The 27,999-nt window shown below is 44.9% G+C and overlaps 1 protein-coding gene across 1 annotated transcript; it reads right to left on the bottom strand.

The window, feature by feature from the left end:
* Window positions 1-3,381: 3,381 nt before the first annotated feature.
* On the bottom strand, window positions 3,382-27,823 carry Leo1 (LEO1 homolog, Paf1/RNA polymerase II complex component). The gene is made up of 12 exons (XM_069995401.1): window positions 27,666-27,823; window positions 23,045-23,782; window positions 21,690-21,794; window positions 20,962-21,056; window positions 19,979-20,124; window positions 18,580-18,664; window positions 17,876-17,970; window positions 17,279-17,413; window positions 16,080-16,215; window positions 13,648-13,834; window positions 11,112-11,209; window positions 3,382-3,629 (listed from the first exon to the last, which is right to left on the bottom strand). Exons 1-12 carry the CDS (start codon window positions 27,721-27,723, stop codon window positions 3,525-3,527), a joined length of 1,983 nt encoding a protein of 660 aa, XP_069851502.1. The 5' UTR covers window positions 27,724-27,823; the 3' UTR covers window positions 3,382-3,524.
* Between the last annotated feature and the right edge of the window lie 176 nt (window positions 27,824-27,999).

Raw genomic sequence — 27,999 nt, 5'->3', positions numbered from 1 at the left:
AGCCGCTGTTGCCTGGCTAGCTGGACATTTTTACTAATGAAAGTGATTCCCTATGGTTCAACCTAACGTCAGTACTCGGTCTTGTCTAGCCATAAAATTGAATTGATATATAGAAAGAATCAGGGTCCTATGGGAGCTGGTCCTGCTGATAAACTAGAGAAATAATTTTTATAGAGCAAAACCATCTCTTCATTGTTCACGTATATCCATCAGCATAAAGAGTGCACTGGGTAATGGATTTGAGGAAACAGGAATAGCTGTCAAGTCATTTAGAAATGTCAGATTTCTTAGGGGAATAAGGGAAGCTCACTGAAGTGTTTATTGTTCTGGTCTTGTGACGGTGGTGGTGACCTTTACAGACAGGGAGCGTGGATGTGTGGGAGGGAGGGAGGTGCGGGACACAGCCCCCTGGAGTCTGGGAGGATTTGAGTGGCAGGAGATAGGTCTGGTGGGGAGAAGAGAGGCTGCCTTTACGTTACTCTCTGAAGAAGCCCAGTTAAAATTCTCAGTAGCAGGTCACGGAGAAGAAAGGGAAGAGAGGAATGAAAAAAACAGCCCATGTTCTCATCATACAGAAAAATCTGATTTACATCTTCCTCTTTCATACTTTTACAGGACAGCTACACCCCTGCTATTTGAGGTGCCCAACAATAGGGGTGGCTAACCACATGTAGACCAAAATGTTTCCACCTTTGAATGTTATGCTTTTGGGGCCTAGAAATTTCCTAGGTATCCTGGGGCCTCCAGGCCAACCCCATGGGAAGTGAATCTCTGAGCTCACACTAAATGGTGCTGGGACCTCTCTGTGCTAAATGGGCCTCTTAAATTCACTTTCAGAGTCAAAATTAGTAATACAAAAATTGCAGCCATAAAGTTGTGCTGTAAAAGTATAAAAGAGGAAAGTTGTAAATCAGGTTTTGGGGGGCATTTTTGGTATGATGAGAACATGGGTTGTCTTCATTCCTCTCTTCCTCTCTCCTCCCTCTTACATTCACTACTGGCAGTTGAACTCCTGGCCTCATGTTAGATCACTTATTTTAACAGTAAAACATTTTTTAAAAACATAAACCTATAATCCTAGCTATTCAGGAGGCTGAGATTGGAGGATCACAGTTTGATGCCATCCTGGGCAGAAAGATCTATAAGACTCCACCCCCAAAATAACCAGCAAAAAGCTAGGCTGGAGGATTGGCACAAGTGGAAGAACACCAACCACGCAAGAGTACTTTCTTGTACAAACAGGTGGTTGTAATTGTCCTACAGTGGGGACTAATAGCCATCAAACATTTGGTTGCCTAAATGCAAGGATATGCTGGAAAGGAGAGAGTTGAGGCATTGTGGTGTAGATTTAGTAAGTCCTCCTGTATTACCCTACCCTGTTAGCTCTACTAAAAATTGGAAAACTGGACACCAGTGGCATACATCTGTAATCTTAGTTACTCAGGAGGCTAAGATATGAGGGCAAAGATTCCAAGCCAGCCTGGGCAGAAAAGTGCATAAGTCTCCTTAACCACTAAAATGCAGAAAGTAGAGGTGTGGCTCAAGTGGTAGAGTGCCACCATTCAGTAAAAAGAGCTAAGGGAGAGTGCCTAAATCTTGAGTTCAAGCCCTAGTGCCTGTACAAACATATACAGTATTAACCTGTCCTTGTCCAGAATTTGTTTTTTTTATTTTTTTTAACTTTTTTTTTTTGTCTTTTCTTTTTTGGTACTGGGGATCGAACCCAGGACGTTGCACTTGCTAGGCAAGTGCTTTGCCACTGAGCTACATCCCAGCCCCTTGTCCAGAATTTGTAAGAAAACATGTAGTCTATAACTTACTTTCTTTCAAGCAAAAAGCAGTCCGATCTGTGCTCTGTCCAACTTCAAATATAACTGCCTCATGATTTTCCCAACCTATTGCTACATTAGCAAGCAGAAGCCATTTTTCAACAATACTCAAAATTGGCTGGGCGCTGGTGGCTCACACCTGTAATCCTAACTACTCAGGGGGCTGAGATCTGAGAATTGCGGTTCAAAGCCAGCCCGGGCAGGAAAAGTCCGAGACTCTTATCTCTGATAAAACACTAGAAAACTGGAAGTGGCGCTGTGGCTCAAGTGGTAGAGAGCTCACCTTGAGCTGAAGAGCTGAGGAACAGCGCCCAGGCCAAGAGTTCAAGCCACATGACCAAAAAAAAAAAAAAAAAAAATGATAATGTCTGCCAACTGGCAGACAGAAGTAAGCTTTATAGTTTCTCACAGCAACCAGGCAGACATGTTAATCTTTGTGTCAGACCTCAGCTGCAAGTCTCAGTGTATATCCCAGATTCTGCCTATCTTTTAATGACACTGACCCCCAAATAAGATCCTACATAGCAGTCATCATTCATCCAGGCCTTCTGTGGAGTGTTCAGCCCTCCTCAGGCATGGTCAGGAGCACCTCCTGTCAGACTTCACTATCTGGGCATTGCTTGATTTTTTTTGCTTTTTAAAAAATTGTTATTATAAAGGTGATATACAGAGGGGTTAATTACATAAGTCAGTTAATGAATACATTTCTTTTTGGACAGTGTCACCCTTGCTCTTGTTCTCTCCGTTTTTCCTTCCCATCCCCACCCACAAGTTGGATAGTTCATTTCCAACAGTGTCTAGTGAGTACCACTGCTAATTGGTTTACCCTTTGTCCCTGCCTATCCTTACCCTCTGAAAGACAGATAAAAATGAAAACAAAGCCAAGCGCTGGTGGCTTACGCCTGTAATCCTAGCTGCTCAGGAGGCTGAGATCTGAGGATCGAAGTTCAAAGCCAGCCTGGGCAGGAAAGTCCGTGAGACTCTTATCTCCAATAAACCACTAGAAAACCAGAAGTGGCGCTGGGGCTCAAGCGATAGAGCACTCATGTTGAGCTGAAGAGTTCAAGGACAGTGCCCAAGCCCAGAGTTCAAGCCCCACAACTGAAAATAATAATAATAAAACCACTTCAAACATTGCTTTAACTTTTATTCCTTTTTCATCCCATTGATCCCCCGTCAGATAGTATTTTCTTCCTGGTTCAAACACAAATGGAAGCCCAGGCACAGGTGGCTCATAGCTGTAATTCTAGCTACTAGGGAGGCTGAGACCTGACGACTGTGGTTCAAAGCCTGTCTGGGCAGGAAAGTCCTTCAGATACTTATTTCCAATTAATACCAAAAAGCCAGAAGTAGTGCTGTGGTAGAGTAGTAACCTTGAGCAAAAGAAGCTCAGGGACAGTGCCCAGGTCCTGAGTTCAAGCCCCAGGACTAGCAAAACAAAAATCTGGGCTGGAGGCTTGGCTCAAGTGGTTGAACACCTGCCTAGCAAGCTTGAGGTCCTCAACTGAATCCCTATCCTAAGTGAAAAAATAGATTTCTTAACCACAAAGACTTGCATTTAAAACTTTTTTATTACAATTAAAATTACACAAAAGGGAAGATCAATTCATTGCAACCAAAATAACTCATGTTTACATCATATTTATAAAACAAACTGTACAGTAAAATTTATAAAATGTTTTCATGGTTTTTACTTCAGTCATCTTCCTCCTCTTCTTCATCACTGATCACATACTTCTTGTGCTTTTTATTTGCTTTATCATCATCTTCTGCTTTTCTCTTTCCAGAAGGTTCGCCTTCCTACACAGATAAAATTGAAAATATCTCCAAGTTAAGAGAACATTTCAAGAATGGTTTGTCAAAAGTATCTCAGAGCTGAATGACCCTCTGCAAATCCAGAGTAACTTTTCTCCAGAAGGGAACTCACTATGTAACCCAGGCTGAGTAAACTGGAGCTCTTCCTAGCTCTGCCTCCCAAGCGCTGGGTTGCACTGACTGCATGGATAACTAGAACAGAGTTACTGACCAAAGTTGAGCTCAGAACCTTGCTTGAATGTATTTGGCTTCCTTGCTTGGCTGGTGCTCTACCTCTTGAGCCATGCCTTAGCCTAACTTTTTGCTGGCTATTTTAGAGAAAAGCCTCACTAACTTTTCTGCCTGCCCCCACACCTCCTGAATAGCTAGTATTACAGGTGTGAGCCACTACTGCCTGGTCCAAAGTAACTTTTAGTAAAGAACTTTCACCATGGCTAGTGATGGACCTCTATGGTACAGTGACTGTCTAGAGTTTCCTGATTTAATCGCAGCACTGAAAAATTCATTCGGTAAATAAAACTACTGGTCAAGGTCATGGCCAATGTTCAGATCTGCATTCATTAAGAGTCATTCTCGGGGCTGGGAAGGTGGCTCAGTGGTAGAGTGCTTGCCTTGCATGCATGAGGCCCTGGGTTCGATTCCCCAGCACCACATAAGCAAAAAGAAAAAAAGCCGGAAGTGGCGCTGTGGCTCAAGTGGTAGAGTGCTAGCCTTGAGCTGAAGAGCTGAGGGACAGTGCCCAGGCCCAAAGTTCAGGCCCCACGACCGGACCCCCAAAAAAAAAGTCATTCTCAGCCAGGCGCTGGTGGCTCATGCCTGTAATCCTAGCTACTCAGGAGGCAGGAAAGTCCATCAGACTCTCATCTCTAATTAACCACCATAAAGCCGGAAGTAGAGCTGTGTCTCAAAGTGGTAGAGCGCTAGCCTTGGGTCGAAGAGCTCAGGGACAGCACCCAGGCCCAGAGCTCAAGCCCTACAACCAACAACAGCAACAAAAAGTCATTCTCTTTTTTTTATTTAAATTCTTTTATTTATTTAAATAAATAAAAATTTATTTCTTTTATTTAAATTTCTTTTATTTAAATTTTATTTAAATTAAATTTAAATTTCTTTTATTTAAATACAGTGGTAAGGACTGTACCTAGGGGCAGTGAGTTTGCCAAGTTAATTTAAAAGCTAACTATGACCCCTGAAGTCTCTTCTAGGAAACTGCACATGCAGGTCATGGAGATGCAGGTAGCGGGCTTCACCCTGGAAGCTGCAAGGCTTCCCCAAAGCTCTGCCTGTGGAACCACGGGTCCTGTTTCACCATGAGCAGATAATGAGGCAACCTCATTAACCTCTGCTTCCTCAGCATTTAACCTCATTAGTTAAAATTAGTTATCCTAAAGAATGTCAACTTGTGTGTGTGGAACTGGGCTTGAACTCAGGGCCTCATACTTGCTGTCTAAAGTGCTCTACCACTTAAGCCATGCCTCCAGTACCCCAGGCTATCAGTGCTTTATTTATGTATTTATTTATTGGTTGCTCATGGGGCTTGAACTCAGGACCTGGGTGTTGTCTCTGAGCTCTTTTGCTCAAGGCTAACACTCTACCACTTTGAACCACAGCTCTACTTCTGGTTGTCTGGTGGCTAATTGGAAGTAAGAGTAGCACCTGGCTTTGTCAGTGCTTTAAATACTATTTTGTAGTTTATGATAAAAACATCATAAAGAATTTTAAGAAAATAATTGAAGAAATTAAAGGCCTTCTACTACACACATTTCCTGTATTTAAAATCATTCTGGCCGAGCGCTAGTGGCTCACACCTGTATACTAGCTACTCAGGAGGCTGAGATCTGACAATAGAAGTTCAAAGCTAGCCCAGGCAGGAAAGTCTGTGAGACTCCTATCTCCACCAGAAAACCAGAAAACTTGGAGCTGTGGCTCCAAGTGGTAGATCATTAGCTTTGAGCAAAAGAGTTCAGAGACAGCACTCAGGTCCTGAGTCAAGCCCCAGGACTAACCAAAAATAAAATAAAAACAATTATGTCCACTTTTTTTTTTTTTTTTGGGTCCGGTCGTGGGCCTAAACTCTGGGCCTGGGCACTGTCCCTCAGCTCTTCAGCTCAAGGCTAGCACTCTACCACTTGAGCCACAGCGCCACTTCGGCTTTTTTCCTTTTTGCTTATGTGGTGCTGGGGAATTGAACCCGGGACCTCATGCATGCAAGGCAAGCACTCTACCACTAAGCCACCTTCCCAGCCCTCCACTTTTCTAATAGAGCAAGTAATTCTGAGTATTTCTTCCTCTCTTCCAAGGGGAAGAAATCAATACTCAAATTATCAATATATTTATGGTACCAATGCCAGTCAATATCAAATGACACTTGAAGAATGCAACCGGTTACATCCAGTTTTTTCCTGGTCTGTGGCTTGTCCTCTCAGGGACAAGATGTTATCTCACAGCTGAGCACCAGTGGCTCACGCCTATAATCCAGCTACTCAGGAGACTGAAATCTGAGGATTCAGGTTCAAAGCCAACCTGGGCATACAAATAGAAGAGACTCATCTCCAATTACCAGCAAAAAGCAAGAAATGGAGCTGTGAACACTAACTTTGAGTGCAAAAAGGTAAGTAAAGAAGGAGCATTTCCTTAGCAGCTGCCAGTCATCTGTCCCCACACCAGCATCTGTTATTCACCATAAATACACAAACTTTACAGTTCAGTGAATGAAGAGATGAGGAAAATCTCAAAAGTGAGCTGATTCGGGCTGGGAAGGTAGCTCAGCGGTAGAGTGCATGCCTTGCAAGCATGAGGCCTTGGGTTCAATTCCTCAGCACCACATAAATAGAAAAAGCTGGAAGTGGCACTGTGGCTCCAGTGGTAGAGCGCTAGCCTTGAGCTGAAGAGCTGAGGGACAGCGCCCAGACCCAGAGTTCAGGCCCCATGACCGGCAAAAAAAAAAAAAGTGAGCTGATTCCCCCAAGGACATCAAACAGGAGAGAAGAACACCAAAATCCAACCACCCAGCTCCCTATGTGTACACAGGCCTTTTCCCAACACCAAGGCTTGCTCTGGCCACAATGGCTGTTGTCTGCTATGTGGACCTGGGGGTCTGTAAAGTGCCCTGTACCTCAGACTCATACCAGGATCCTGGCATTTTTGGGGGGGAGAAGGGGAGTACACAAATCACAGGAGTGTATTTTCTAGGATACATGGCAGGGAGATCATTTGCAGGGGGGCATGCGTATAATTGCCCAGCCTACAAAGGAAGTCTCTGATAAATCTTTTTTATTTGTCTAAGACTAGAACTTGAACTCACTATCTGATGCTTCCTCTTGCTCATTGGCTGGCACTCTACCACTTGAGTCATGGCTCCAACCCACTTTCTTTAAATGTAGTAATGGGTCTTGAATTCAGGGCCTGGGCACTGTCCCTTAGCTTTTTCACTCCAGGCTGGCCCGCTAGCACTTGCACCACAGCTCCACTTCCACTTATCAGTGATAAGGGTCTCATGTTCTTTGTTGCCCAGACTGCTTTGAGCCACAATCCTCAGATCTCATCAGCCTCCTATCTAGCTATGATTACAGGCGTGAGCCACCAGCCAGTGCCTGGCTAGATGAATCACTTTTTTGGGGGGGTGGGGAAAAAAAGGAAGAAATAAAAGATCTCATTTCTGGGAATAAACAGAGTCCCATGGCATTTCTCAATTTTCGTTCAGTTACTGCTTGCCAAGAAATGAATGGCATCTGCTCAGCTGAGGGCTTGTTTGCCAACCGCTCAACACACTATAAACATGTCATCTTATTTAAAACAAATAGGCTATAGAATAACATAATAAATTTTGTCTAGTTGTCTTCCATGGCGTGCCGCTTCCAAGAGTGACTAGGAAATACTAACTGTGTAATCAGTGACCTTAGGAGCAGAATTCTGCTTCACGTGAGAAGAGATCATAAAGCTAAAATGATCAAAACAGTTTCAAAGCTTCACTAACAGGAACATAATACCCATTTCCTCCATATGGCACAGCACTCTTAATCACCCTCGCACTAGAAATACTTGGCAAAGATGGAGACAATAAAACAAATCAATATGGGAGTCAGAAAATAAAGTATAATCAAGAGACCAAAAATTCAGTCAAAACCAGAACCTAGAGGTATGTGGAGCACTGAAGCCATTGCTATTTTTTTTAAGGGGGGGAGGGGGGAAGGGTTGGGGTGGTGGTGGTGGTGGTGGTGGAGATGAGGGGCTGGTCCTGGGGCTTGAACTCTGGGCCAGAGCACTGTCCCTGAGTTGCTGTTGCTCAAGGCTAGTGTTCTACCACTTGAGCCACAACACTAGTTCCAGCTTTTTCGGAGTTGTTTATTGTAGATAAGAGTCTCTCAGACTTTCCTGCCTGGGCTAGCTTCAAACTATGATCCACAGATCTCAACCTCTTGATTAGCTAGGATTACAGGCGTGAGCTACCAGCACCTGTTAAGACTGCCACCTTTTTTTTTTTTTTTTGGTTGGTCATGGGGCTTGAACTCTGGGCCTGGGTGCTGTCCTTCAGCTCTTCAGCTCAAGGCTAGCACTCTACCACTTGAATCATAGCACCACTTCTGGTTTTTTGGTGGTTTATTGGAGATAAGAGTCTCATGGACTTTCCTGCCTGGGCTGGCTTTGAAGCAAGATATTCAGATCCCAGCCTCTTGAGTTGCTAGGATTACAGGAGTGAGCCACCGGCACCCAGCTAAGGACAGTCATCTTTAAAGTTAGATTTAGAAGTTACACAGTTTTAGTACTACCACTAGCAGGAAAACAGCTCTCTCTATATAATACATACAGATATATATGATATATGTAAATAGAAGAGGATCACAGTCCAGGTGTATGCCAGGTAGAAAATTAAATTAATCAGTGTAAAATTAATCAGTGTAAAGAACTGGCAAAAAAACAAAAACAAAAACCTGGCAGTGTGGCTCAGCAGTAGAGTGTCTGCCCACCAAGTATGAGGCCCTGAGTTCACAAATTCCAATACTTCAATAAAGAAAAAAACGGTGGGCGCTGGTGGCTCATGCCTGTAATCCTAGCTACTCAGGAGGCTGAGACCCATCGCAGTTCAAAGCCAGCCTAGGAAGAAAAATCAGTGAGAAAACAGGAAGTGGCACTGTGGCTCAGTGCTGTAGCTCAAAGTGGTAGAATGCTTGCCTTGAGCAAAAAGAGCTCAGGGAACAGCACCTAGGCCCTGAATTCAAGCCCCATGACCGACAAAAAAGAAAAAGTGAAAAATGACAGGACACCCAAGATGGCAGCATTAGGAATTGCACAGATCCACTAAATCCAGAGACACAAACAAAACTGGGGGCAAGCTGAGCACTGGTGGCTCACGCCTATAATCCTAGCTATTCAGGAGGCTGAGATCTGAAGATCGCAGTTCAAAGCCAGCCTGGGCAGAAAAGTCCCCTTGAGACTCTTACCTCCAATGAACCACCAGAAAACCAGAAATGGTGCTGTGGCTCAAAGTGGGACAGCACTAGCCTTGAGCTGAAGACCTTCAGGGACAGTGCCCAGGCCCAGAGTTCAAGCCTCATGACCAACAACAACAACAAAAAAAAACACAAAAAACTGGGGAAACATTTTTTTTTAATCTTTTGAAATTATGCTAAGGTTAGTACAACAAACGAAGAAACCATAATCCAGGAAAATCTCCTGAAACTCCAACAGTGAGAACCTATTCGACTGAGTCTACAGCTTCTTCCCCCTCCCCTGTCAGAAGCTCTACCACTGGGAAAGTGTGGCCAAATCACGCTCCTCTCAATTCCCAATCAAGGCCTAACTAGTTATTCTGGGAAGGGAAACTGATGGTAGTTTTCAAACTCTCCAAGCTGAGTGACTGCATTTCCATGAAGTAGGAAGAATGTGGGAAGTTGGCCTGGCATCCGTCCACATGATCAAGGCTCTGCGCCAAGTGTAGTGACAGTGGAGTCCTGATCGCTCACACCCTGGCACCCCCCCACGAAGGAAAAGATGCCCTGCCAGGAGAGGCTCGGAGGTTTTGCCTGGAAGAGGCAGGCCATGGGAAAAGAGCTCCAAATTCTTCCCAACAGAACTACTTGAAAAATGTAGAAATTGAGCCCAAGGGTACTCTTTTTTTGTGTGTGTTTTTTGTTGGTCAGTCGTGGGGTCTGAACTCTGGGACTAGACACTGTCCCTCAGCTCAAGGCAAGCACTGTACCACTGAGCCACCTTCCCAGCCCCCCAAGCATACTCTTGAAAAAAGCCACCTCCTCTAAATTTAGAACAAAGAGCAAAGCCATAGGCCAAACAGGCTCAACAGGGAGAATCAGGAAAGAAAAAAAAAAGTCTTAAGCCCACTGGGAGCAGAATAAATACTATAGACAGGCCTCAAAAAGTCCTCTGCAGGGGCTGGGAAGTTGGCTCAGTGGTAGAGCGCTTGCCTTGCATGCATGAGGCCCTGGGTTCGATTCCTCAGCACCACATAAGCAGAATAAAGCCAGAAGTGGCGTTGTGGCTCAAGTGGTAGGGCGCTAGCCTGAAGCTGAAGAGCTGAGGGACAGCACCCAGGTGCAGAGTTCAGGCCCCATGACCAACCAAAAAAAAAAAAGTCCCCTGCAAACATGAACTTGATCAGACCGCAGATACGCATATGTGAAACAGAAGAAAAAATATTCAAAGAAAACAGCCAAAGCCAGGCACAGTGGGTCAAGCCTGTAATCCTTATGAGTCTGGAGGTGGAGGCTGGGAGATCATGGTTCCAGCCCTCTCACCCCTTCCCCCTCAAAAAAGGGTTTTGTGAGACTTCATCTTAACCAAAGATTGGGCAAAGTGGTGTGTACTTGTCATTCCAGCTATGGGGTAAACATAAAAGCTGAGTGTGGTGGCACACACCTGCCATCCCAGCAATGTGGGGACTCGCTATTAGCCTGAGCATAACGTGCGACCCTATTGGGAAAATAACTGATGTAAAAATGGGGCTGGCTGAGTGCTTCAAGAGGTAAAGCATCTGCCTAGCAAGCACAAGGCCCTGAGTTCAATTAGGAATTATTACTTGGAAATTTTTATTCTCATCACAAATGGACATTTTAATTTGTTGAATGGCTTAATTGAAACTAAAAAGTAAACCGGTTTTGCCAAGGTAAGAATAAATGACCTTGTCATTAGAATACAAAGAAAGAGAGAAGAGGTGACCTCTGACCCTCCCAGCCAAATGACTTATCTCTGCACAGGTAATGCTGTCTCGGGGCCTAAACCTTTCCTTATTCAACCTTTTTTTATTTCCTTCCACCTACCTGGAGCTGAGTAACCTCGAGAAGCTGCCACAATCCTCCACTATTGCTCAGTGCCCCCCAGAGGTCTCCACGCAGCCCTGCAGGACCCAGTGCAGCCCAACTCCTGTCACCCCAGTGAGCTGGGAACTATTTGTTATTGCCGCTTCATTCCCAGAGCCAGCTCCCGAGCTGAGCGTGAATCCCCATGGCTTACCTCATCACTGGTGAGTTTCTTTGCCTTGAGCAATCTCTGAGCCTTTTCCTCATCTGACACTTCATCGCTGTCCGAGGAATAGATTCTCGCGCGTTCCTCTGAAAGCAAATGAAGTCAACTGACTTACTTTCAAGAGTGCTGAATGATCTGTTTATTCATTTTGTGGATTTTTTCCTTCTGTTTCCTTCATTTCTCCAAGAGGAACCAGATAATGTAAAAAGTTTTTCAGGGGCTGGGAAGTTGGCTCAGTGGTAGAGTGCTTGCCTTGCATGCATGAGGCCCTGAGTTCGATTCCTTGGCACCACATAAGCAGAAAAAGCCAGAAGTGGTAGGCTCAAGTGGTAGGGCACTACCCTTGTGCTGAAGAGCTAAAGGACAGCGCTCAGGCCCAGAGTTGACTGACAAAAAAAAGAAAAAAGAAAAAAAAAAGTTTTTCAGGGCTGGTGGCTCATGCCTGTAATCCTAGCTACTCAAATCACTGAGATCTAAGGATCATGACTCAAAGCCAAAGAAATGTGGGTGAGACTCTTATCTCCAATTAATCACTCAAAACATGGAAGTGATGCTGTGGCTCAAAGTGGTGGAGCACTAGCCATGAGCAGAAAGAGCTCAGGGACAGTGCCCAGGATTGAGTTCAAGCCCCACAACCAATACAAGAAAAAAAATAGTTTTAATTTCAAGATTAAGTTTTAAGGCTTTGATAGGGTTAGGAAGACCTCTGTGAAAGGCCAACCCAAGACAAAAATTAGTGCGTCCTATCTCAAAAAACAAACAGGGCATGATGGCACATGCCTGGAATCACCAGCTACTTGGGAGTCAGAGGTAAAAAGAGGCTCCAGGCTAGTACAGGTAAAAGTTTAGCCCAAGACTAAGGGAGTGCTTGCCACTAAGAGGACCTGAGTTCATCCTCAACACTGGGGGGGGGGGGAAATGGATGGCTTTTTTGTTTTGCCAGTCTTGGGGCTTGAACTCAGGGCCTGGGCACTGTCCCTGAGCTTCTTTTGCTCAAGGCTACCACTTAAGCCACAGTACCACTTCTGGCTTTTTCTTTGTATGTGGTACTGAGGTATGAACCGAGGGATTTCATGCATGCTGGGCAAACATGCTATCACTAAGCCACATTGCCAGGCAAAGAAAAGTTTTAAGTCTTTTGAAATGGAACAGACTCAGACTTTCTGAATATAATGCCTGCCCAACTCCACACTTATTGCTTAGCTGACTCTTGCATAAAACTGGGCACAACAAAGCTGAGGGCCAGTGGCACATGCCTATAGTCCTAGCTACTCAGGATGCTGAGATCTGAAGATAGTAGTTCAAAGTCATCCTGAGCAGGAAGTCTGTAAGACTCTTATCTCCAATTAACCACCAAAAAGCTGGAAATGGAGGTGGCTCAGGGATAGCACCAAGCCCTGAATTCAAGCCCCAGGACCAGCACACACACACAAAAAATCTATGCACTAGTGAACTATATTAATTGTTTTTAATCCCTGATAAGCTGGATAAATACTTCATTTCTAAATGAACCTTACTTAATATAGTCCCCAAATAAGTAACAGATGTGAGTAGGATCTAACAGGTCACCAAATACAGTCACTGCAAAAAAAAAAAAAAAATCAGGTTTGATAGGATTGTCAGAGAAGGTACAAAGCCAGATCAGGCAGAAAATTCCAAGATATTCCATGTCCGGCTAACTTGCAAAATGTCACGCTGGAGGCATGGCTCAGGTAATAGAGCATCAGATAAGAGAAAGGCCCTTGAGTTCAAATGCCGGTACTGAGAAAACATACACACACACACCTTGAAAAAAGGTCAAGAGATGAACCTTAACACAGGATTTTGTTTTTGTTTTTTGTTGGTTGTGGGGCTTGAACTCTGGGCCTGGGCGCTGTCCCTCAGCTCTTCAGCTCAAGGCTAGCATTCTACCACTTGAGCCATAGCATCACTTCCAGCTTTTTCTGTTTATGTGGTGCTGAGGAATCAAACCCAGGGCCTCATGCATGCGAAGCGAGCATTCTACCACTGAGCCACCTTCCCAGCCCCAGCTGCTTCTGGTTTTTGAGTGGTTAACTAGAGATAAGTCTCATGGGACTTTTCTGCCTGGGCTGGCTTCAAACTGTCATCCTCAGATCTCAGGCTCCTGAGTAGCTAGATTACAGGCATAAGCAACACCCAGCAGATTTTTTAAATACAGACCAACTGAGCCGTGCCGGTGGCTCATGCCTGTAAACCTAGCTACTTAGGAGGCTGAGATCTGAGGATCGCAGTTCAAAGCCAGCCCAAAGCCAGCGCGGGCAGGAAAGTCCATGCAACTCTTATCTCCAATAAACCACTCAGAAAACCGGAAGTGGTGCTGTGGCTCAAGCGGTAGAGCGCTCACCTTGAGCTGAAGAGCTGAGGGACAGCGCCCAAGCCCAGAGTTCAAGCCCCATGACTGACCAAAAAAAAAAAAATACAGACCAACTGTCCAGGGAGTCAGCACTCACAGTAAACTCAGACAAAGTTCAGGACCCTGACATGATAAAAATCCTGCACTCACCTCGAATGCCCCCCTTGTAACGGTTTTTGATGGCAGCTAGGCTGATGGACTCCTCGCCTTCCTCCTCCTCATCATAGCGATCGGGCTCCAGGTAGCTGGCACTCAGCCCCCGCTGGTGCTGTTTCTCTCTCATCCGGCGTTGCTGGGATTCTCTTCGGATGGAAGCCCGCAGACGCTCTTCTTCTTTCTGTGAAGAAATAACAAAGCCGTTTTCCAGATTTCTTTTTTCCACCAATAATTTTTCTAGTTTATTCAGTGCCAGATGTCGCAGAGAAAACTGTTTTCTCTACTGATTTGTGTGAGTAAAGTTCATTCGATCACGAGTGCTGGTGACAGGTGCAGATCCATTTATAGTGTTGGAAATGCAACCCCCCATGTCAGCCATTATTAGGGGGCTTTGGCAGCTACGCTTTTGGAGGTGACCTAATGAAGTTGTGTCCTCAGGAGTGGATCTGCCCACAACTTCACTTGTGCATTCACAGACTGGTGTGTTAGCATGATGGGCTCTGTTATAAAAGCAGGCTTTCTCTCCTGCTGTGTCTCGCCATCCACCATGCTGTGGGGTAGCAAAAAGGTCCTCACCAGATGCCTGAATATGTGCCCTCTTGGACTATCCAGCCACAAGAACCTACAGCTCCCCAGGCGCCAGTGGCTAATGCTTGTAATCCTAGCTATTCAGGAGGCTGAGATTGAGGATCACAGACCAAAGCCAGCCCAGACAGGAAAGTAGGTGATTAATCTCTGATTAACCAACAAAAAGCCAGAAGTGGATGTGTGACTCAAGTAGTAGAGCACTGGCCTTAAGCAAAAAAGCTAAAGGATAGCATCTAGGTCCTGAGTTCAAGTCCCAGTACCAGCACACCAAAAAAGAACCTTCAACTTAAGAAATTTCATGATTGTATCTGTCTGTGCTCCCCCACATCCCCTCTTTGGCTGTCTCACTATGAACTTGTAATCCTCCTATCTCACCCTCCCAAGTGCTGGTGTTCATAGGTGTGAACTATCTACCATGCCTGGCTAGGTGCCTGTTCTTTATAAATTACCCAGTCTGTGGAATTCAGTTATAGCAACAGAAAATAGACTAAGATGATATTCAACATTTTAAAAATGCCAGAGCCAGGCGCTGGTGGCTCATGCCTGTATTCCTAGCTGAGATCTAAGGATCGGAGTTCAAAGCCAGCCTGGGCAGGAAAGTATGCGAGACTCTTATCTCCAATTAACCATCAGAAAACCAGAAGGGGCGCTGTGGCTTAAAGTGGTAGAGCGCTCACCTTGAACTGAGGAGCTGAGGGACAGCGCCCAGGCCAGGAGTTCAAGCCCCACGACCGACAACAACAACAAAAAACACCAAAAAACCAGTGTTGGATCATTCTTTTAAAATCAACTAGTTTTATGCCTACCTGTATGCCTACCTTTTATGCTCACATCTATCTTTTATGTCTTCTCCATGTACACTGAATGTAAGTACATACATAGGTGACCAGCCCGATCAGGACTGGCTAGGGGATTCTGTTGCTGGTCACCCATGAGCTGTGGATGCCTGACCTGTACTGACTCCATCACACTTCCAAGGTTCCCAGATTCTTCTTGTCCAGCCCTCAACCCAGATGCTCCACAGCTCATGACAAGAGGACAGGGAGGTCCCATAGGGTAAGGTCCCCAGGCCACACAACAGAGCCTTCATTTCCTTGTGTCGATCTGGCATTGAGGTTCACACCAAAGTTGGGGACTAGGGTCAGGGCTTTTCTGATATCTTTTTCAAAGTCTTCCTCATTCAGTTGCTTGGTGTCATCATAAACAACACCCAACTCTGCTGCTAGAACCTCTACACAACAGTGGTTTCATTAAGCCGTAAATGGCTGTAGTAATGTTAGTCAGCACAAGGCCCTGGGTTCAGTCCCAACACCACAAAACCCAAAGACAAAAAAAAATTAACCAAACTGGATTCTACACTAAGCAATCTCTCATTCAAACCGCTGGTATCTTCTGTTTTGAATTATGTCTCTAGCATTTCTGATGTGTGAGATGGATATGCATCACACATAGATGAACTATGTGGAAGTTGGGAAATATCTATCATCAGTTTTGTGGCTGAATTCCCAGGGCCTGTGTCCACCCGTACACCTCAGTCTTCATGTGACAAATGCTAAGGAATTTACTCCAGCTCCTGCTGGTGTCAACTGCCAGGGAGAGGCAGCCATCAGGAGATGATGAATGGACATGTGGGGAAACACTAGTCTTTTTTTTTGGGGGGGGGTACTTATACTAGGGCTTGACCTGGCACTGTCCCTGAGCTCCTTTGCTCAAGAGTAGTGCTCTACCACTTAAGCCACAGCTCTCCTTCCTGTCTGAGCTGGCTTTGAACCCTGATCCTCGGAGGAGCTAGGATTACAGGTGGGAGCCACCAGCACTCTGCAGCTTAGCCAACATACCTTAATCATTTCCGTGCGCTGGCATTCAGGGTCACGCCCAGCCATGGGTAAGATTCGGATCTTCTGTGTCTTTGAACATCTATCTGCAAGTGACAGGGTCATCTTTCTGTGTGTGGCACTGTCTGTGGAGTGGGGCCTGCCAGGAAACGAACCAAATGGTTTACCAAATACATCTATTGGCCTGTCATACCCACATCACATCACACAAAGCAAGAAGCCAATGAGTCACCAGAAAAAACTGTCTAGGACCCAGCTACACGATGGATAATCATCACATTTTAAAATTAGGAAGAGTTGCCTAAGGTCACTCAAGTAGAAACAGAATTGAAATATAAATCTGACTCCCAAGCCTCAATTCTCAGAACATTAAATTATAATCAGCCTTACTGAATCTCTCTGAAAATAAGCATTTTCCATGGATACTCCACTTCTACTGAAGAAAAGACAGTAGCATGATCTGGAGAAGGGTGATGGCCTTGCCAGGAGGCCTGGCGCTCTGGTCTGCTAGGGGCCATGTCTTCATGGTAGTAATACCAGATTCACCAGCGTGAGGCACTGAGAGGCCCCAGGCCTCAGCTCCACCAGCTCACTGCCTCTCATTATGTCCACACCAAGCTCTGGCCATCCATTCCCCAGATCAGTTTTCCTGAAAGGCCACACTGCCCAGCAGATATGAGCCATTTATGGCAATCACTGGAACTAATCACTGTTCTTTCTGGTTTATATAAGTATCCTATAGGGCTGCTCAGCATGACCAGGTATCTGAGAAAACGTGTGTGTGTGTGTGCGCGCGCATGCACGCGCAAATACTGGGGGGCTTGAACTCTAGGACGAGGCACTGTCCTTTAACATTTTCACTTCAGCACTTGAGCCCATAGTTCTATTTCTGGTCTTTTGGTGGGTACTGGTGATAAGATTCTCAACTACTTTCCTGTCTAGCCTGGCTTTAAAGTGCAATCCTCAGATCTCAGCCTCCTGAGTAAGTAGGATAATAGGTGTGAGTTACCAGTGCTCCGCTGAGGAAACAACTTATAGAGTCCTTGGCAAAACAGCCTTTGACGATTCTCTATATGCTCACATGTACAGGATTGCACTATGGGGTTACATCAATGAGGACTCCTTCATTAGAGAAACACATTAACTTCACTGTATTCCACAGCTTTCACCCAAGCAAAGGAAACAGGACAGAGAACACGTACCTAAAGGTGAGTTTCGTTTTAAAGACGGCTTGTCCTTGCAGACCGGTACCTTGTCTTATAAACAGATGGTTGTGGTCTCCCTGCAGGGGGGCTTTGTACACATCAAACACCTCATTACCTAAGTGAAGAGACATGCTGAGGAGGAGAGAGGAGACACGTCACATATTACAGTCAAAAAGCCCTTGCTCTGCCATTTCACGTCACTGAAAACGCTATCTCTCCTTTACACAGAAATCGGAGGGACAAAAGACAAATTCTGATAAGGATATACTGACTACATCAAAGAAAAATGTACTGTGACATTTGCCCAGCCTCTACTATGGTACCAGTGAAAGATTTTCCTAAATGTCAAAATTAAATAATTTATGATGAGGCCGCGTATCTAAAGAGGAAGAGCACGTGCTGGCACATGTTTATGTCTTCCCAGAAGACTGAGCAACGTCCAGCTGAGTCCTCCCAGGTTTTCTATACAACCTCAGGGAGTAACTAATGGAACCTCTCTCCTCCACATCTCCCCAGTAAGGCCCTAGTCCAAAACCTCTCCCCTCTTAACACATCCCGGGTACCTTGGCCCTCTTCAGGCACATTCCAGCTCACCTTCCATCTGACCACTTGACTATCCGAGCATTGCTTTCCTTAATTTCATTTCCTTCTTCATCTCGGCGGATCCTCCACCTTATAGTGTTTTCTACCTGTTTAAATATAAATATCTTAAGGAAATGAACCCCTCTTACTTTAACTAACTAGAAATAAGGATTAAGAACAGGAATATATACATATATGTATATGTATATTATATGTATGTATATATGCACGTATTCACATACATATATATGACTTTTTGGCTGGGCACTAGTTGGCTCATGCTTGTAATCCTAGCTACTCAAGAGGCTAAGATCTGAAGACTGTGGTTTAGAAAGTGAACAGAGCAGTACTGTGAATGAAATTAAAGCCTCAGTAGGTCTTTAAAGCAGTACATGTCTGTAGTTAGTAACCTGTCAACCTGTAGTTAGCCTCCTGTCAACCACTAAATAAGACTCAAGAAGAAGAAAGAAGCTGGGTGCCAGTGGCTCACGCCTGTAATCCTAGCTACTTAGGAAACTGATATCAGGATCACAGTTCAAACCCAGGCTGGGAAGGAAAGTCTGTGAGACTCATCTACAATAAACCACTCAGAAAACCAGAAGTGGCTCTGTGGCTCAAGTGGTAGAGATCTAGGCCTTGAGCTAAAGAGCTGAGGGAGAGCACCCAGGCCCAGAGTTCAAGCCCCATGACCAAGAGAAAAAAAAAAAGAATACTACCTTTAACTTTAACCTTGTTCTACCTTCTTCGTCCAGCATTTCCTCATCTTCAAATTCATCTTCATAATATTGAGGGTCAAAAGGTCTACAAATTGTTTTTGAAGTAAACATTAATCATGTTTTATAAGGAGCATTATTACGTACTTATAGGTCTCATTAATATACACCATTATACTGAAAAGTCATAGTATAATTTTAAAAATCACAATAGTCAAATATCTTCAGGGACAGCTTCAAAGAATTATTTGCATTGAAATTCTTAAAATTTGGTATACAAGTGCCTGTAGCTCATACGTAATCCTAGCTACTCAGGAGGCTGAGATCTGAGGATTGCAGTTCAAAGCCAATCTGGGGAGGAAAGTCTGTGAGACTCTTATCTTCAACTGAACAGCAAAAAGCTGGATATGGAGCTGTGGCTCAAGTGGTAGAGTGACAGCCTGAGTACAAAAGCCAAGAAACAACCTGAGGCTCTAAGTTCAAGCCCTAGTATCAGTATCAAAAAAAGATGCCAATATATATTGCTTGAAATAAGGATCAAGCAAAGTATTCAGAATGTTCTTCATTGTTATTATAAAGTCTTCTGAAGAACAGGCCACAAAGGGTCTAGCTTAGATAATAAACTTAGTACATAATATCTATCAGTATCTAACTGTCCAACACATTTAGCCTGCACTCCCTTCTCCTTCCTCCCTGCCTTCTTCCCTCCATTTCTGTATGCTTGAACTCAGGGCCTAGGTACTGTCCCTAAGCTTTCTGGCCTCAAGGCTAGCACTCTGCCACTTGAGCCACAGCTCTACTTCTGGTTTTGTTTTTGTTGTTGTTATTGTTGGTGGTGGTAGTCATAGGGCTTGAACTCTGGGCCTGGGCGCTGTCCCTGAGCTCTTCAACGCTAGCCGAGTGCTCTACCACTTGAGCCACAGTGCCACTTCTACAGCTCTCCTTCTGGCCTTTTGGAAGCTAACTGGAGATAAAGAGTCATAGGAACTTTCTTGTCTGAGCTGGCTTCCAACTTCCTCAGACCTCAGCCTATTGAGTAACTAGGATTACAGGTGTGAGCCACTGGCACCCAGCACACAATTAGCTTTTCTAAGTCAGGAATGGCTGCCACAATGGACAGCTACAGTTTCCCTAGCAAATTTAGTCACTTAACTTTAGCATTGTCTGGAAGACTTGTGATGTCTGTTAATTCATATGAAGGTATCAAACCAGAGTCACAGGCATCAAAAACTTAACAGTAGCTCAGATTTTTTCTATCTCAGGGGTATCTTTATTTTTTCACAAATACACAAGCAATTTTACACTTCTGTGATTAGTCAAAACCATGTAAAGGAAGGAAGAATCAAATTCCCAAGTGTTTCTCTTTGGTGTCCAGAGAAGACTGTATAATTGAAGTCCTTACCTGGGCTCGACACTGAGAAAGTTGGGCAGTTTAACAAAGTAGAGGTCATTTCCCAAGTCAGTGTTTACTTTGGGTATTTCTACTTCTATTCTGGTCTCGGGAATTGGCTCCTCCTCCTGTTGATCCTGGGGCAAACCATTTTCATCCTGGTGAAAGAATCACAGAATTTTAGGCATTCAAAGGACCTAGCGATGGCCTAGTTCAATATCCACACCTTACTCAGGTGAGCAAGAAACATCCAGTTGACTCATTAGGGATAAGAAGGCGCTCACAGGCCTCAAGCCCTATCACTTCTCAACTGCCTCCAAAGAGCTCAGGGAACGTGGGACAGGGGTAGACATATCACTACTAGAAAACAGCTCTTTTATTGGAAGTGGAGCTGTGGTTTAAATGGTAAGTGCACCAACCTTGAGCAAAAAAGCCAAGTGAGAGTGAGACCCTGAGTTCAAGCCACCCCTAGTACTGGGCACAAAAAAACAAAACTCTTGTGATGTCTCCCTTTCAAATATTCATCAGGAGAAATGCAAAGTCAATCAGTGCTCCAATATGATGTTCCTCTAACAATTCTTTTTTTTTTTTTTTTTTGGTCAGTCGTGGGGCTTAACTATGGGCCTGGGCACTGTCCCTCAGCTCTTCAGCTCAAGGCGAGCATTCTACCACTTGAGCTACAGCGCCACTTCCAATTTTCTGGTGGTTTATTGGAGATAAAAGTCTCACGGACTTTCCTGCCTGGGCTGGCTTTGAACTGCTTTGAACTGTGATCCTCAGGTCTCCACAGAGCCTCAGTCTTGGCCCCTAGGGCATGGCAACACCTCATATTGAACTCTGCTTCTTCAACACAACTGAGAGTCATCTGTTCATTGTCTTTGCATGCTATAATGCTGTTACCAACGTCCTGTTTTTGGAGCAGGACACCTTTCACTTTGGAACCTGTTACCTCAAGTAGAATAAGATGTCCAAGTCACATTAGTAATTTTACCTACCACAGGCTGTCCTGGAGTAGGTGGTTTATCTTCGCCATCACTCCCTGAAGATATATCGTCTGCCCCACCAAACAGATCCATGGTTCCATTATTATCTGCAGTGCAACAGGGGAAATGCACTGGGTTAGTATTTCCAAGGTTTCTGAAACTGGGCCAGAAAATTCTTAGAACTCGACTCTGCAGCAGGTTCTCAGAGCCCTGCCTGGCATGCCTACATGAGGAGCGGGAGAACAACACCTCTACTATCCCAATTAATAATGAAATAATAATGAAAACAGGCACCGGTAGCTTACACCTGTAATCCTAGCTAATTAGGAGGCTGAGATCTGAGGATCACCATTCAAAACCAGCCTGGGTGGGAAAGTCCATGAAACTCTTACCCTCCACTTAACCACCAAAAGAGCCAGAAGTGGAGCTGAGGCTCAAATGGGGACAGCACCCAGGCCCTGAGTTCAAGCCCCAGTGCTGGCACACACACAAAAAATTTTTTTTTAAAAAAGTTAAGACAACAACACCCACTGTCATTATTTAAAGTGAAGGGTGAACCTGGTGGTTTTCATCTCAATTATAGGTTCAGCCTCCTAATAATGGATTTGCTCTCCAGCTGATTTGGCATGAGCAACTTCTCCCATCACCTTGATCTGGGCTACTTCGCTCAGGGTGAGAGGTGCACGCTTTCAGTGCAGAAAGAGGCATGAAACATACACAGGAAAGAAATAAAAGGGTACCTTTTGGCACTTCTGTATCACTGTCTGCTTCTGAATCAGAGGCAATGGCGTTCTTGCGTTTCATCCGAAGAACTTCGTCTTCACTATCACTACCTCGGGCAGAGTCTGCAAAATAAAGAGAGGCTCTGCACAATCAGATTTACATCAGAATTCTGAAATCATGTTAGAAAAGTAACACTGGAGATAAACAAACTGTGGTATAGCCATACAATAGAATACTACATAGCAATAAATAGCAAAAGACCTACTGATACACATAACCATTTGGAGGAATCTAAAATATATTATGCTAAATAAAAGAAGCCAGTTTAGAAGTGTATGTAGATGTACCTCTACAACCCCCGCATTAAGAGGCTGAGTCAGGAAGATGAGGAGTTCCAGGCCACCTTGGGCTATTTACTGAGACCCTATCTAAAAAAAAAAAAAAAAAAAGATAAAATGAAAAAAACAAATAAATAAACCTTGGTAGGAATGAGAAAGCTAGTACTGAAACTTTTGCCCAAATTTATTTAAAATACATTATAGAAGTAGGTAAAGTTACTGGAAAGCAAGAAACAAATATATCGCCTTGAGTGCAAAAGCTCTGGAACAGTGCCCTGGTCCTGAGTTCAAGCCCCACAACTGACAAGAAAAAAAAAAAGGATAGGATTAAAATATAATTATTAGCCAGGCACCAGTGGCTCATGCATGTAATCCTAGCTACTCAGGAGGCTGAGATCTGAGGATGGCAGCCAGGGCAGGAAAGTCTGTGAGACTCTTATCTCCAGAAAACTGGAAGTGTCACTGTGGATCAAGTGGTAGAGCACCAACCTTGAGCTGAAGAGCTGAGGGACAGCGTTCAGGCCCAGAGTTCAAGCCCCATGACTGACAAAAATATATATACATTTTTTAAAATTTATATAACATATATATATATATATATATATATATATATATATATATATATTTATTATAGAGCCAGTAGCTCACATCTACTAGCTACTAAGGAGGTTGAGATCTGAGGATCATGGTTTGAAGCCAGACCAGGCAGAAAAATCTGGAAAACTTTATCTCCAATTAACTACCAGAAATGCAGAAATGGAGCTGTGGCTCAAGTGGTAGAGGTAGCCTTGAGTGGAAAAGCTAAGAGAGAGGATGTAAGTTCAAGTGCCAGGACTGGTGCATGTGCACGTGCATGCACATGCGTGTGCACGCACGCACACCCACATCCACACACACAAAATGTAGACAGTTAGGCCAAGTCAAAATGCAGGGACAAGAGAGACAAACATAGGGTAAGGAATATGGGAATGAGAGGCCATGAGAGGCCCCAATGGGGCCTCTGCTAAACTGTGTGGTTCTCAGAAGCGTATTACCTGATTTACGGTCCTGTTCCTCGTCATCATCTGAATGCCTTTGTTCCTCATCTGAGGCCTGGGGCCTTTCATCATCAGAATTTTGCATTTTCTCCTCATCCGACATCTGTGGTCGGTCATCATCGTCGGAATTCTGTTTCTCGTCATCATTATCAGAAGCTACAGGCTGTTCATCATCAGAATTAGCCTTTTCCTCCTCAGACAGCTGCTGCCTGTCATCATCGGAAAGCTGAGGTCTCTCCTCGTCATCTGAGTTCTGCACCTTCTCCTCGTCATCAGATCCCGGCGCTCGCTCCTCCTCATCAGAATTCTGCATCTTTTCATCATCTGACTGGTCACTCTTATCCTCTCTGTCCCATTTTTCATCATCAGAGTGCGCTTTTTCAGAACCATCTGCCTCTGAGTGATGGCTCCCTCCATCTGATCTGTGACCCTCGTCTTCATCATCGTGATGGGCTTCTGAGCCACTCTGCTGATCTACGTCAGAGGGGTCATTGTCTTCATGGTCAGATCGCTCAGAAGCCTCGGATGGATTGTCAGATCTTTCTGAGTGGTTATCACTGCCACTATGCTGGGACGCAACTTCATCTTCACTGTCGTCTCCAAATAGTTCCTTATTGCTTGGCTGTCCTGAGTCCCCTCTCTCATCCTGGTCGCTTTCACTTCCAGAGGCATTACTAGAGCGGCCAGAAGCCCCATTCTCTTGATCAGAATCGGATTCCGATCCAGAATCTGAGTCTACAAGAGCACAAAAACATAAGATAATGTAAGCAAAAAAGCAAAAGTAGGGATTGCCACAAGCCTATCTCAACATTAAAGCAAGCACAAAACCAACAACAACAACAAAAAACCCTGTTAGAATCAACTCAACCTTCTCAGTACTCTGGAGACTAAACAAAAGTTGCAAACAAAAAACAGGTAATGCTTAGTTAAGAAAAGCTAGCTAAACCTCAGTAAGAAAACCAAGTTTAACCAGGCACCAGTGGCTCACTCCTGTAATCCTAGCTACTCAGAAGGCTGAGATCTGGGGATAATTGTTCAAAGCCAGCCCAGGCAGGAAAGTCCATGAGACTTATCTCCAATAAACCACTGAGAAAACCAGAAGTGGTGCTGTAGCTCAAGTAGTAGAGCGCTAGCCTTGAGCTGAAGAGCTGAGGGACAGCGCCCAGGCCCAGAGTTCAAGCCCCACAACCGACCAAAAAAAAAAAAAGAAAGAAAGAAAGAAAGAAAGAAAACCGAGTTCTTGGTGAGCTAGGGGTGGCAGCACATGATCATAATCCAAGTACTCAGGAGGCTAGGAGGGAAGAGGATCATAAATTCAAGGACAGGCTGGGCTAAATTATGAGAATGTGTCTCAAAAAAAAAACAAAAACAAAAACAAAAAACCTTAGTAGTTAGCTTACTTGATCCTACCCCCCACTCCCTAGTTCAACACTACCTGGGAGGTAACAGCCCACATTTCTGGTACAGGTACTGGAGGGAGCAAAATGAGAAAAGAAAGAAGTTAACAGAGCCTAGAAAGCTTACAGGAAAAAACTGGACAAGGACAGCAGTGAGGGTACAGACACAAGTATAATGGAGTCCCAAATGAAGGAGGCAGAAAGAATACTGGAGCATCAGGCACTGATGACTCACCTGTAATCCTAGCTACTCAAGAGGTCAAGATCTGAGGATTACAGTTCAAAGGCGGCTACACAGAAAAATTCCAAGACTCTTATCTCCAATTTACCAGCAAAATGCCAGAAATGGAACTGTAGTTCAAGTGGTAGACTGCCAGCCTTGAGTGAAAAAGCTAAGCAAGAGCATGAGGCTTTGAGTTCAAGCCCCAGTACTAGCACCAAAAAACAAAAACAAAAAGATAGAAAACAAAACAGCGATGCTAGAAAAAAAATCAGTCATAATAAAATGCAGTGATGAAGCTGAGCACTAGTAGCTCACTCGTATAATCCTCCTTGGAAAGTAAATCCCAATGGATTCATCTATTTAATGATAAGATGAAAGAAAATTGTAATGAACATTAAAGAAGATTAAAAAATAATAGCCAGGCGCTGGTGGCTCACGCCTGTAATACTAGCTATTCAGGAGGGTGAGATCTGAGGATCATGGTTCAAAGCCAGGTGGGGAGAAAACTCTGAGACTCTCATCTCCAATAAACCACTCTGAGACTCTCATCTTCAATAAATCACTCAGAAAACCAGAAGTGAGGCTGTGGCTCAAGTAATAGAGTGCTGGCCTTAAGCTGAAGAGCTGAGGGATATCGCCCAGGCCCAGAGTTCAAGCCCCATGACTGACAAAAAAAAAAAATAAGAAGAATGATAAAGTCATCAGACACTGGTTGCTCAAACCTATAATCCCCAGAAGGCTGAGACCTGAGAATTACAAGTCGGAGCCAGCCTAGGGGTGGGAAAAAAAAAAAAAAGAAGAACGAAAGAGACTCCATCTCCAACTAATCGCAAAAAAGATGGAAACAGAAGCATGGCTGATATAGTAGAGCACCAGTGTGAGACAAAAAGCCAAGCAAGAGTGTGAGATTCTGAGTTCAAGTCCTAGTACCAGTACAAAAAAAAAAAAAAAGCCCAGAAGACATCTCCACACCTCACTTCCCTATACACAATGTGGCAATAGGAAAGTACTGCAGGGTACACCTTACTAACCAATTGCTTCTAACTATCCAATTATTTATTAAATATGTACTAAGCATGAGTGTAAGCTTGGAGAGATTAGGAGATATTCTCATTATTATATGCCTAATGTCTAGCAAGGTAGCTGATACATGGTCAATAATCATAATCAGTAAGTTCTTATTGAAAGAAAGAGCAACTTTATAGATGTTATGAGATGGTATGAGAAGGTTTATAGACCTGTGCGTTGAAAGGATAGAGAAAAATTAAAATATTAGCAAAAATAATGAACAGTTAATATATAGGGATCCACTCTTCCAAACCTATTTTTTTTTTCTTTTCAGTCCTGAGGCTTGAACTCAGGGCCTGGGCACTGTTCCTGAGCTGCTTCTGCTCAAAACTAGCACTCTACCACTTGTGCCACAGCACCACTTCTGGACTTTTCTGTTTATGTGATACTGAGGAATCAAACCCAGGGCTTCATTCATGCTAGGCAAACACTCTACCACTAAGCCATATTCCCAGCTCTCCAGACCTATCTTGAACAACCGCCTAAATGGCTCCTGTGTAATGACTTCACAGAATTCACTTTTCTATATCTCCACCTAGTGTGGTTCCCTTACTACATTCATTAATTGCCAATAAACTGGACTTGGAGAAGAAATAAATAAATACAGTAATGTACTTTGCTAAGGGAGATAATACAGATGAGCTACTTTGAGCCAGGAAGATCTTCAAGAATTCCGAACTCAGTCTCCGGGGCTTTCTTATTTCAAATAACTTCTATTCAGATTTCCAGCAGGGCGCCAATGGCTCACACCTATAATCCTAGCTACTCGGGAGGCTGAGCTCTGAGGATCCCGATTTAAAGCCAGCTGGCAGGAAAGTCCGTGAGACTCATCTCTAGTAAATTACTCAAAAAAAAAAAAAAAAATTACTCAAAAAAAAAAAAAAAAAAGCCAAAAGTAGTTGCTTGTGGCTCAGTGGTTGAGCGCTAGCCTGAAGGTTCAGGGACAGAGCCCAGGCCCTGAGTTCAATCCCCAGGCCTGGCACAATCAAAACAAAACATTTCAAATTTCAGTATCCACAAACCTGTGCCCAGAAGAAGTACTTCCATGCCCCATAAACCCATTCACTACCATCCATCCATCCATCCATTCATCAGCCAACACAGACCCATCCATCCATCCATCCATCCATCCATCCATCCATCCATCCATCCATTCATTCATTCATCAGCCAACACAGACCCATCCATCATCCCTCCATTCATTCATTCATCAGCCAACACAGACCCATCCATCCATCCCTCCATCCATCCATTCATTCATCAGCCAACACAGACCCATCCATCCATCCTTCCATCCATCCATTCATTCATCAGCCAACACAGACCCATCCATCCATCTCTCCATCCATCCATTCATTCATTCATCAGCCAACACAGACCCACCCATCCATCCCTCCCTCCCTCCATCCATTCATTCATCAGCCAACACAGACCCATCAGTTCTTCCATCTGACCACACAGACCCCAGAAGCCCTGAAAGGTTTTCTGAAAGGCTTAACGGCCCACTGATTTAACCCTCTAGGTCGTTCGACCCTTGCAGTCCCTCCAGACACCCCCTAATTCTGACAACCCCAGCTCCTCGCACCCCCACCCCACCCCACCCCTGGCTTTCATTCAGGAGGGGGCATGACCAGTGCAGGAGAGGACAGGTCAGGACCCCAAGCTTCCCCCTCTCTCCCCTCACATGGTGGAAGTGGGGGGGAGGGAGCTGCCCCGGCTGGCCCCAGCCTCCCCCCTACCCCTCCCACGAGCCCCCTTTTCTGCTCCCCGCGCAGGCCGGCGCCGCACGCTCCACGGACAGGAACGCAGGGGGCGCTGGGAAGAAAAGGACACCCCCACCCCACCCCCACCCCCGGCCTCTCTCTCCTCAGGGCCTCAGCAGGCCGGAACTCCCACCGCGCACCCCTCCTCCCAGCCCCGCCCACCACACCTTTACGTTCGGCCTCGCTGTCGGCGTCGCTCCCGAACAGATCCTCCATATCCGCCATGGCCGATCCAGTCGAACGCTGGCTGCAGGCCGCGGCTGCTGCGGTGCTGACTCTGGCGGCTGCGCGGCGGCCTACGGGAGCCCTCAGGCGGCTCTGAGCTCTCCTTTACGGCACGCGGAACCCACGGTGGCGCGCGACACTGTCGTAAAAAAAACGGACACGCTTTTCTTCCGTGACCTACTTTCCGCGTCCCGGGAGCCGCCGCGCCGGCGAAGCTCCGCCCCTCCGCCAGCCTCGCTTCGGAACAGGCCAGGATTCTTTCCTCCCGAGGGAGGG

Source organism: Dipodomys merriami, unplaced genomic scaffold (assembly GCF_024711535.1).
Source record: "Dipodomys merriami isolate MVZ:Mamm:240054 unplaced genomic scaffold, mDipMer1.0.p SCAF_48, whole genome shotgun sequence".
In the NCBI taxonomy this organism is placed as follows: domain Eukaryota; kingdom Metazoa; phylum Chordata; class Mammalia; order Rodentia; family Heteromyidae; genus Dipodomys; species Dipodomys merriami.
The sequence above is the reverse complement of the archived record's forward strand: the minus strand, read 5'-3'. Positions and strand labels throughout refer to the sequence as shown.

Coding starts and splice junctions, on each gene's coding strand:
- Leo1 (XM_069995401.1), bottom strand. CDS start 27,723: ATGGCGGATATGGAGGATCTGTTCGGGAGCGACGCCGACAGCGAGGCC. Junction 21,795..23,044: donor GGAACAGGACCGTAAATCAG/GTAATACGCTTC, acceptor TTTATTTTGCAG/ACTCTGCCCGAGGTAGTGAT. Junction 20,125..20,961: donor CTACTCCAGGACAGCCTGTG/GTAGGTAAAATT, acceptor TTCTTTCACCAG/GATGAAAATGGTTTGCCCCA.